The sequence below is a fragment of the Pyrus communis genome, chromosome 6, assembly GCF_963583255.1.
Source record: "Pyrus communis chromosome 6, drPyrComm1.1, whole genome shotgun sequence".
In the NCBI taxonomy this organism is placed as follows: domain Eukaryota; kingdom Viridiplantae; phylum Streptophyta; class Magnoliopsida; order Rosales; family Rosaceae; genus Pyrus; species Pyrus communis.
In genome coordinates, this window is record NC_084808.1 from 10,971,540 (window position 1) to 10,983,123 (window position 11,584).

The 11,584-nt window shown below is 38.7% G+C and overlaps 1 protein-coding gene across 1 annotated transcript; it reads right to left on the bottom strand.

Annotated features, from left to right (window-relative positions):
• Window positions 1-1,802: 1,802 nt before the first annotated feature.
• Window positions 1,803-8,483, bottom strand: LOC137737534 (4-coumarate--CoA ligase 2-like). The gene is made up of 5 exons (XM_068477048.1): window positions 7,365-8,483; window positions 6,523-6,721; window positions 3,228-3,441; window positions 2,990-3,092; window positions 1,803-2,260 (listed from the first exon to the last, which is right to left on the bottom strand). The coding sequence occupies exons 1-5, from the start codon at window positions 8,370-8,372 to the stop codon at window positions 2,141-2,143; spliced, it is 1,644 nt and encodes a 547-aa protein (XP_068333149.1). The 5' UTR covers window positions 8,373-8,483; the 3' UTR covers window positions 1,803-2,140.
• Window positions 8,484-11,584: the final 3,101 nt, after the last annotated feature.

Below are 11,584 nucleotides of genomic sequence, written 5' to 3' on the forward strand. Positions count from 1 at the left end.
CATATTGGAGGCATAAGGTGGCATATCATAATTGAAGTTGTTGTAACCCTTGTAAATTTTTTATATTTGCAGGTGATATGGATAAACAGTGGATGCATAATCCTAACAGATGTGATGATTATTTGTATAGAATAAATTAGTTCATTGATTTTGCAATTGCAAACAACCGGGGTTCAACTCAAATTCGGTGTCCTTGTAGAAAGTGTAACAACTCAATGATTGAATATTTTGAAACTGTTTGATACCATTTAGTTAGAAATTGGATGATGGAGACCTATACTATGTGGAATCATCGTTAAGAACAAATACAACATGCTTCATCCTCACACATTACCTGAGCAGTGGAGACAATTGAATCTGTTGTGGACCCAAATGAACAAATTATGGACATTATCAATGATGCTTTTCCAAATGCTAGTTCGAATATGAATGAGGAAGTAGAAGATGATGTTCCTCCCGCCATAGATAGTAAAGCATTTGAAAAATATGAAAAACTATTAAAAAGTGCCAAGCAAGAATTATATCCCGGTTGCAAAGGATTTTCGGTGCTCACGACCATTGTAGAGTTGATGCATGGCAAAATAAAATTTCGTATGTCTAAAATAATCAATTTAAAAAATATATATATTATTTTTTATGCCAAGAAAAATTAAATAAGAGGAGCGGGGCTCATCCCAACCCTTCTTCCCCCTCCATCTCGCCTCTTTTCCTTCCTTCATCACTGAAACACAGCGTCGCACCTCCTTCAACACCCCTCCTCCTCCATCGTCCACAAGCTACACCTGGGCTCCTATGCAACCACGCCGAGCTCGAGCTCACTCGCCAAGTTGATGTTGAGTCCTTCTTTGTGGCAACATTCTCACAAACAACACGTACCTAACATATTTAATCGTTGTCAATCTCTAGCTCCAGACCAAGGTCATGGTTGCTTCTTTATTGAAGGAAGGGGCTTGCTTCTTTGTTGAACACTACCATGGTTACTGCATTGTGGTTTTGGGTGGCCAATCTCAAATTCCTAAATTTTTTTTAGTAAAGGAAGAGAGAAAGTGGGGATCTGCTAATAGAATGGGTGATGGCGGTGGGCGGTGGCTAGAGTGGAGAAGATCTGGTTTGGCATTATTTTAGGGTAGCCAATCTTAAATTCTTATTTTTTTTTCTTGTACGCATTATTTCAGGGGCAAATTCCAATATAAAAATCTAGTGGCCAAGAAGATGATACTTACACTCCAATTTTTTTTTTCTCTTAGGTTCGCCAACTTCTCATATAAAGCATCCGTTTGAGCATTGACAACGACTTTGCCAGTTTAAACCACATTTAGACCTAAGATCCTTTGCTAATCCACGACGGCTTAAGCAGCGATGACCCACGATTGTTTGCTCAAAGGATGATGTTGGATGGGAAGAAAGTGATGCTTTTCTCTGTTGATTTTCACCCATAAGCCAATCCCTTTAATATTTCATGTACCAGAAGAAGAGAAGATGGTAAAGAAGAAAGAGACAATGAATCTATACCAACTGCATTTTTAATTGAATTTTCTGATTTTTGACATTTTTAAATAATATTTCATTAATGTTTTAACCTAGTTGGCTAAGTAGTGAGTCTCGTACTTACCACGTCAGCATTTAACAGGAAAATTAATAGAAAAGTTAACGGATGGTTGACATTGCAATGAATTGTTAAGTTGATGTATGACATTACAATGTTTAAAAGTTGAGGTATGAAATTGTAATGCGGCTTATAATTGAGGTATTTTTATGTAATTTATGCAAATAAATAATTTAAATAACAAGCAACAACACAATGAATCATATTTGACACAATACATTTCTTACCATTTAATGTTACAAACACTTCTGATGTCTATTTGGTGAATATCATGGAACACCCTATACATAAACAAATTTGAATGAAGGCTACAACTTCTCTGTGTTAAAGATTCTTGTTGGTCCCAAAGAGGAAGATATTAGAGCACATACAAAGGCTTGAAAAATCACCACTTTAAAAACAACTATAGTTTTTTCCTTTCCATCTTGATTTCCCATTTTCCATTTTGGAAAATAGCGCGTACACACGCTGATACGTGTTTCATCTTCACAATCAGTCTTTCATATTGTGTGGTTTAGCTTGTCACTTGAAACCCTAATTGGGTAGGCCTGCAGCCAGCTTTGCTCTCAAGTCTTTTCTCAAGATTTTGCCAGAAGGAGCCTTGGGTATTTTGTCTATGAAGAAAACCCGACCTATTCTCTTATAAAAGACGACCTGCACGTAAAATAATGCAGCAAACGATCAGTCGAGAATTATTTATTTATTTATTTATTTATTTTCGGGATGAAGCAAAATTCAAAAGTAAACGGTACCAAAACAAAAAAAACCATTGATGTAGAGAGGCCTTGCCTAACAAGAGTACAAAGTTATAGTTCCAATCAACACCTAGTAAGGCCATCCAATTATACATACCAATAGATAACACAAGCCCAAGTATCACTCCAAAAGGAAGAAGAAAATAGTTTATAATCCACGAGACTTGGCACACGAAATTTCGGATAAATAATAACGGGTTTACAACTAATGATTCAGAATATTTACTTTTGGACTCGAGGCCATGATCGAATAATCACCAATGTAGCTCGGGTCAGGAATATTTGAAGAAAATGTTCACAACTATCTAATCTAGAGAGGCCTTTCACCATTATAAGAATTGACTAACGAGATTTTTCTCTCTTTTACAGATATCAAAATCGGCTGGACTTGATACTACCACAAGTATGTTCTTGGGATATACCTAATGTTCGGCTAATCCATCAATGTAGTCATATCTGAGTTAACTGGTTTAGCTCAGCCATGTGGAATTTTCTAGTAGTTTAACCAGCAGGCATTCGTTCACTTTAAGTAGTAAAGTCGTCAATACCTCAAACGAGTGTGTAACACTGTATTAATTTACTAACTGCTCGTATTTGAGTACTAATATATACAAGTCAACAATGGTACCTGTTTTGAGATGTATTGTTTGATGTCATCTTCGGAGATCTTGGAACCGTTCGATCTCACAACAAATGCAACAGGAATTTCACCTGCAGCTTCATCCTTCATACTGAAACAAACAAATTTTAAACAAGTTATACAAACGTTCTTATCTCCATAGACTGATAGATAGTTTGGTAACACGCCGCACCAGTTATAAGGGCATGAGACATAACCATGTAGAATGTGGTACAGGTTAACTTACGGTACAACAGCAGCGTCGGAGATGTTGGGATGGGCAATCAGCATGGCTTCAAGCTCAGCCGGAGCCACTTGGAACCCTTTGTATTTGATGAGTTCCTTTAATCGGTCGACAATAAAGAGCTCGTCATCACCGTCGATGTACCCTATATCACCTGTGTGCAACCATCCCTGTTTGTCTACGGTTCTCTCCGTGGCTTCAGGATCATTAAGATAACCTGCTCACCAATAAGGCCAAATCTATGTTAACATGCATATATCTTTTTGGTGAATTATTATTTTTTTGGTTAAAGAAAATCTTTGATACACTTTATATTGTCTTAAAACTGGAAAGAGATCCTCTCCGGATCTCTTTCACCAAGGCCACCAGGTCAAGTGATCCGGATCCTTGAAATTTGATCCAACAACTAAAGTTATTATAACTTTTAAAAGGACCCCTATATTTAGCCGTTTGATCAAATTTCTAGGACCTGGATCATTTGATTTGGTAGCCTTGATGGAAGAGATCCAGAATGATCACTTTCCCATAAAACTCGCCCATACTACAGATCCACAAAAAATGTCAGAACCAAGTACTATTCACACATTTATAAATTTTTTGAACTTTTAAATGAGTAAAACAAAAAATAAACATAAATAAAAGGGTGCTTTAGATTTAGTCCCTTACAACTTTTAAAACTACACTTAGCTACATTATTTTCATAAACAATATGTAAATTATTTTTTGGTAAAATTACACATAGGTGCATTATTTTTATAAAAGTTAAATAATAGGTACTTTGTTTTTGGAAAAAAAAAATCAGTAGATACATTGTTTCTTTTAAACAATAGCTACATTATTTTTATAAAAATTAAACAATAAGTAAATTATTTTGGTAAATTAAATAATAGGTACATTATTTTTGTAAAAATTGAATTTGTTATTAATAATGCATTGAAATTAGGGAGTCTTAACAAAACACTTCTGGTACTGTTTACATTTAACGTTAAAGATATTTTTACTCTAAAAGTCACTTTGTTATTTTGGTTAAAATTCAAAATTTTCAAGTCATTTTCATTAGGTTTCCTTTGAAATTATAACATTAATGCTTTTTTTTTTTTTTTTGTTGCCACAGTATATATCATGATACTAAAGCTACTAACATGTATTAAATTTTATAATGTTAATTGTCATAGAAATCATGTTATTAGGGGCATTTTAGGCATCTAGAAATTTTAAAAGGTGTGAAGTCAAACTTAATTAATGATTTTGTTTATGTAGAGTCTAGTCATTGAGTTTAATTTAGAGAAAAAAAAAACTATTTTGGGTTTTAGGTAAAGAAAATTCATTTTTAAGGGGTAAAGTTATATTTTTAGTAAATATAAAATATAATGAGTCATCTTAAAAATGTTAACGATTGAACTTAGTACTATGGTGTAGTGATATTCATTTTTACTCGTAAGTGAGAGGTCTTAAGATCAATTCTCACCAAAGACGAGTTTTAACCATATTAGTTTTAGTCCATTGTGAGACTAAACCCATCTCTTCAGATAATATCATTTGTTCAAAAACAAAAAAAATTGTTAATCGATTTGGAAATAAGCGTGTGCCTGTACGAAACGAACCCACTCAAGTTACGAAAATAGTGTGAAGCTACGAAAATAATAAACAAATGGTAATCCTAATCCCAGCCCATTCACCAATAAATTTCGTCCACCCAGACACGACCAAGATACATTGATGTTTAAAGTTATAGTCCCTTCGACCAATAATATTTTCTATTATTCATTCATTAGTATTTAGTTTGATTGTTCAAAAAGTTATGTTTCTTTACTCATACATCTTAACTATTAATTAAATGAGTTATTATTTGGATTCATGATTTGACTTTGATAGAATGAGAATGCAACATAATGATTTTCTTTGTAACAAACTGATAATCTTTCGTTATATAAAATCTCAGCATGGACACGCATTATCTCTGTAAGGATTAAGAAAATCTCAACATGGCCTGAAATTATTTATAAATTCATTTTTGTAAGTTTTTAATTTTTTTTTTTTTTAAGAAACGATATTATTTACACTAAAAATGAATTGATGGGCTTAACCTCACAATATTCTAGTAATAATGTGATTCAAATTCGCCTTTAAAGAGAAATTTACTACTAAATACTAAGGAGTTATTTTATTCACACCCTACGTTTTGTTGACTACATCTCATATGCTTAATACACCCCCACATTTATTTTTTAGACTAAAATTTATCTTAACACATCCCACATACTTTTCAATATTATCCTCACACCCCACACCTTCTACGTATACCCCACACTCTCCACTTAAAATCCAAATCAAATCATGTGTTTGTCTCACAAGTTCATCTTCTCCACCATTTTCAAAAGAGTATTGTCGAATGATCATGGGTAGAAATTTCTAAGAGGTGTAAAGAGAATGTACTTCATCTTCAAATCAATGGTTTAGGGTCTAGGGTTTATGAAGAAGAAGTTTGACCAAACTCCATTATCATCTTGCTTCTTTCTTTGTGCATCTTTGAGGACTCCGCTTTTTCCTCCAATCTGGAATTGTTGGACTTGAGATATGTCGAGTTAAGGGGTTTCTTAAATGGTTTATCATCTATTAACAAGTACGAAACGAAAATTTTCTCATATTCTTTTTTAAATTTTTAATTATTCCATTTTGGAGTTTCTATCAATTAAGAATTTTAGGGTTTCTCTATTCAATTCACAGCTCGGTTCTTAAAGTACAATCCTATATTATTTTCCAAGCAAGATTATATTTCCAAATACACCACCATGCATGAATTAAAAACCAACGAGGATTCTCTTTCCTCTTTTTTTCCCTTCCCTTCCCTGCCTTCCTATTTGAAGAGTATCAGTTAACTCATGTTAACATCTTATATTAATTTTTTATAGAAAGAGAAAGACAAAATAGAGAATATAAGAGGAGATGATAGAAGGAGGAGGGGAGAGAATCCTAGGACATATGGATAGATATATAAAATAAAAGCCAGCAAGATCCGCAAACAAATGAACTAATTAATTAGATTATAATTAATACTGTAATCTTAAGAAGAAGATAAAATAAAGGGGTGTGCTATCCACACATCTCTTTTTACTTCTCACATACCCTTTGTTAATTTTTGTCTGTTGATCTTCTTCAATTCATTCGATCCGACAGCCGACAATTAGAAGGGTGTGTGAGAAGTAAAAAATGGTGTATGGATATCACACTCCTAAGTAAAAGAATATGCAAGAAAATTATTGGTTTATTGTAATGGAATAGTAGCCACTCTGTGTACCTTTCATGATTTGGCTACCTCTGATGCAAATCTCTCCAGCTTGATTTCGCGTAAGCGAAACACCCGTATCAGGGTCAACAATTTTCATCTCTGCATTTCTTACAACAGTCCCGCACGCACCTGATTTTATCTCAAATGGTTCCTTTGCAAATGCTAAGCACATTGACAGCACAGGTCCAGCCTCTGTCATTCCATACCCCTGAACAAATTTCAACGTATATTATTTCACACCATTATTTTCATATTCAAAGACTGTATGACATATATGGTTAACAAATGGGTACAAATAACAAAATCTGTATGACATATATGGTTGACAAATGGGTACAAATAACAAAAACTGTATGACATATATTGTTGAAAAATGTAATATAGGACAATTTGTGGGACATATAATATAGGACAATTTGTGGTATTAAACCGCTCCCTTCATTATCAATTTTTTTTTTAATTAATTCATCTTCATATTTAAATAAGAAGTTTTAAGCTCAACTTATATATTGACTATAACGTATTATATTTATGTTGAATTTGATACTTAATTAGTGATTAATCCATTCTATAGTCTAACTCAATCAACCACACACGAATACATAAGTTACTATCAACTGTTGATATTACGGCTTGCACTTGCATCAACAACTAACACAACTCTTACTCAAATTTTAAATCATGGCCCCACGAAAATAAAGTTGGTAAACAAATATGGCATTTATAGCATTTTCCGGACTAAAATTACCAAAACATGATTGAGGATGAGAATCACTCAACCACTTAGGAAATATGGTGTGTATATATATCTAGAGAGAAATCCAATTAAAGACGTTATTTAATTGAATTACCTGTCCAAGTTTGGCATTAGGTAACTTAGCCCTCACTGTATCCTCAAGCTCCTTCCCCATCGGCGCCGCACCGGACATCACCATCCTTATCGATGACAAGTCGTACCGGTCTAAGTCGGGGCTTTTGGCAATACTCAAAACGATCGGAGGTACAAAAGGCGCAATCGTCACCTTGTACTTCTCCACCAGCTCCAACAACTTGGTGATCTCAAACTTCTGCATGATCAGTATCGCCGCCCCAACTCTGAGTCCGCAGAGAAACACTGAATTGAGGGAGTAGATATGGAACAAGGGCAGCACGCAGAGGATCACGTCCTCACTGTGGAAATACAAATTCGGATTCTCTCCGTCCACCTGTTGCGCCACGCTCGTCACCAACCCTTTGTGAGTCAGCATAACCCCTTTAGGTAGCCCCGTCGTCCCGGAAGAATACGGCAGCGCAACGACATCTTCGGGGTTTATTTTCACTGCCGGGATGTCATTCTCGTCCGCCGAAGTCAGCTCCGAGAAGTGACGATAAGTATTACCGTCTTCCTCAGTTTCCGCGCTGTCGACGACCATGATCTCGACGTCGTTTTTAAGTGCGAAGTCCTTCACCTTGTCCACGTAAGCCGACTGCGTTATGATGAGTTTGGCATTGGATGCTTTTGCCTGCTTGGCCATCTCGGCTGGAGTGTAGAAGGGGTTGGCGGTGGTGACGACTGCGCCGATATTGGAGGCGCCGAGAAATGCAAAGACGAATTCAGGGCTGTTTTGGAGGAGGAGCATGATGACGTCGGTTTGGTGAATGCCGATTTTGTGGAGCCCCGAGGCGACCTTGCGGGAGGTGAGCTCGACGTCAGCGTAGGTGAAGGTGTCGCCGTTGTTGCCGTTGATCAAGCAGGGGCGGTCCATGAATTGGGAGATGTTTTCGAAGCAGTAGGTGTGAAGAGGGAGGTGGTTTGGGATGTAAATATCGGGGAGTTTGGACCGGAAAATGAACTCATCATCTTTGTGATGGTGCTCCATTGGATATGTGTTTGGATGGTGAGAAAGTGAGGGAAAATGTGAGAGAAAATTGGTAGTAGGGATTGGGTTGGTTTCTTTCAGACGACCTTCTCCCTGGTTTTTGGTTTGGGTTTTGGTTGAAGTAAATATACAAACAGGTGTGGTGAGGGAAACGGACTTGGTTGGTATTAATTTATTTGTCAATGACAGAACATGTCCAATTCCCACGAGTTGCACCGAAGTAACAGACCAATCAGTCCATTCCACGTACACAATTTATTTCTCTTTATTAAGTCAGCTTCACTTGTCTAGTACACGTGGCGTTATGTAATAGGTCAAGGGTGTTTGGTGGGTTGGGGAAGCGAAATAGATTTGGTTACATGCGGCACACTTTAGCCCAAAACCAACCAGTTGGCTGCCACGTAGGACGCTTCACCTAACGCAGAGCCTTCACTCGTCCCTTGGTTGGTGACTCTAGTAAACGACACCATTCACCTACTACAAGTGCTTGGTCATGGACATAAAAATCCACGCCCAAGTGACGTCGTAATGTTGTCACGCTCACTCGCTTAGAACTGGCTGCTGGCTCAGGTATGGCTGGCTGGCTGGCTCAAATATTCACAATTTTTTTTTCTTTTTAATTTTTGTATTTCCCATATTTGTATTTCCAGTATTTTTTTTCTTTTTGTTTAGTTGATTAATCTTTTTTGGAATTTAAAGGATACACAGTCCAACCATTTAGTATTACAATCTGGTGATATTTCTCTTTACTTGTGTTTGGGCCCAAAATATCTTGGGCAGGCCGAGCAGTCAGATGTGCTCGGTCCAAGGTAATAACAGATGCTATGGGCCGGATAATAAAACCCGGGCCAGCTGGCAGGGTCAGCCGAATCCTATCTCAAGAGGTCCAAATAAATAGGAAGGATTGAGGAAATCCTGGTGCGACCAGGATTCTCGACCAGCAAGAAATAAAGCCTCAAAGGGAGGAAGATTCAGAATCCCAGTGGGAGTAGGTTTGTTCGAACCAGAATCGAAATGGGACAATGACTCCCAATCCAAATCAGAGGAGGTTTCAAGGAATGGGGTACTATAAATACACGAGATCATGCAACATTCGAGGGACCTTCAAATCAGCATACACTTGCCCTGCGCAAAACCTCTCAACGTCTTGAGATTTTTTCCTTTTCTTTTTCTGCCGACACACCTTCAGTTTGGATAAACAGCACTGTGGAAGCGCCCGGCGAGCACCTTCAGTTTGGATAAACAGCACTGCTGCCGCAGAATCAGCCGACCGAGAAGCATCTTCAGTTTGGATAAACAGCACTGCGTCGAGGTCGACCGATTATCTATCCAAGTCTCGGTCGAGAAAGGTTTTCGAACCTTTGTTGGCAGGGGTCACTTTACTAAGCTTTCTCGGCATAGTTAGGTGTTACGAATTACATTGCTCGGCGTACTGGTCGCCGAGTGGTTTTATGATTGGATACTCACAAGTGAGTTTCAGGGTTCGGCATTCCGACGGCCGAACTACGTTTACTATCAAGACATACATCACGTTCGAGTACCTGTGTCCATACACCTTGGTCTCGATTCGACGTGCTTATACTCTCACGAATATAATCACAATGACCGAATCGGGCTCGGACGATTTGTGAACTCCGCAGAATTAGCAGCCTTGTCTTCAGGCTGTAGAACCCAGAGACCGAGAGTGTTCCTTCCTCGGTCGCAATCGCAAGTTAAAGAAGTCAGCAACGCGCTCAAAGCTACATCAACAAATTTTACTCCTCGGCCAGACTCGGCCGACGAGTTGGCACGCCCCGCATTCGACCGAAGGACGTAGTTAGCTTATTAGTTACTCGGCCTGCGCGCCACTTAGGTTTTGTAATTTTTAGGATCAACATTTTGGCACGCCCGGTGGGACCATTGTGCTAAACCTTCGGAGTTCATGACCATTGAGACACGGTCTACGAAGCAGAAAACAACCATGGGAAAGTCAACAACTGACTTACCAGTGCAAGGTCTTGGGCAGGATTTGCACTCTACAAAAAATCCGATCATAATTGCGCCGCCCGAGGCCACAAGTGTAACACGCCGAGAGAATGAAGTCTGTCTCGGCGGGCAACCTTACAACCCCGCAGTCCCGAATCAAACAGCTGGAATGTTCATGGAAGGGATTGTGGAAGATTGTGATGACGATGGTGGGGAAGGTTCCGATCCACCAACGAGGACATTCTTTCGGCGACGACTGGAGGAACAATATCGTCAGGTCGAGCAGTCGATCGGTCAGAAGATGAATGATTTGCTAGAAGCAATACGTAGTAACAGCGATACACAGACCAGAATGCTCGAACTATTGGTTAGTAAAGCTTTCGAAGATGGCCAGGTCGGCCCACCTCGGCAGATTTCGACGAATGTGCCAATACCAGCCGAGAGAGGGCCCGCCCGACCACAACCAATTACCTTAGAAAGAAGAGGTGGACCAGGAAATAGATCCGAGGGACCAAGCCAGGGAGAAGAAGCCGCTTCCGTAAACATGACCGAAGTCCAGAGAATGATTGATTCGGCCCTGAAGAAAGGGTCGAAGTTTCCAAAATTCATTCATCCATACCCGGCTTATGTAGAAAGGTTTGAATACCCACGAGGATTTAAGATCCCTGATTTCAGTCTCTTTGCCGGGGAGTCGTCTTTATCCTTATTAGAACATGTGGCTCGGTTCACAGCGCAGTGTGGAGACGTCAATAGCGACTTCTACAAACTACGTTTGTTTAATTTTTCACTGACAGGTTCAGCTTTCGCCTGGTACATTAATCTTCCACCCAATTCTGTGCAGAGTTGGGAAGAGTTGGTCGAAAAATTTCATGAACAATTCTATCGGCCAGGGATGGAGATATCCGTATCATCCTTGGCCAGGATGGCTCAAGCATCCGACGAGTCTCCAATGGAGTACTTAACAAGGTTTAAGTCGGCCAGAAATTGGTGCCGAGTACCACTCCCCGAAGTGGAGTTCGTCAGGATCGCCCTTAACGGATTAGACGTGGAGTACAAAAAGAAGTTTTTGGGGGCAAATATTCGGGATATGTACGAACTTGCTCAACATGTCGAACAATATGATTATCTGCTCCGAGAAGAAAAGATATCGAAGTCACCATCCCGGGGGACGTTGTATAAGAACCCCACGGTGAGTTATGCATCGGCCGAAAGTGAAGACCCTCAGTATGTTAGTGTGGACGCGGCCG

Coding starts and splice junctions, on each gene's coding strand:
- LOC137737534 (XM_068477048.1), bottom strand. CDS start 8,372: ATGGAGCACCATCACAAAGATGATGAGTTCATTTTCCGGTCCAAACTC. Junction 6,722..7,364: donor CTAATGCCAAACTTGGACAG/GTAATTCAATTA, acceptor AAATTTGTTCAG/GGGTATGGAATGACAGAGGC. Junction 3,093..3,227: donor TCCGACGCTGCTGTTGTACC/GTAAGTTAACCT, acceptor TGTTTGTTTCAG/TATGAAGGATGAAGCTGCAG.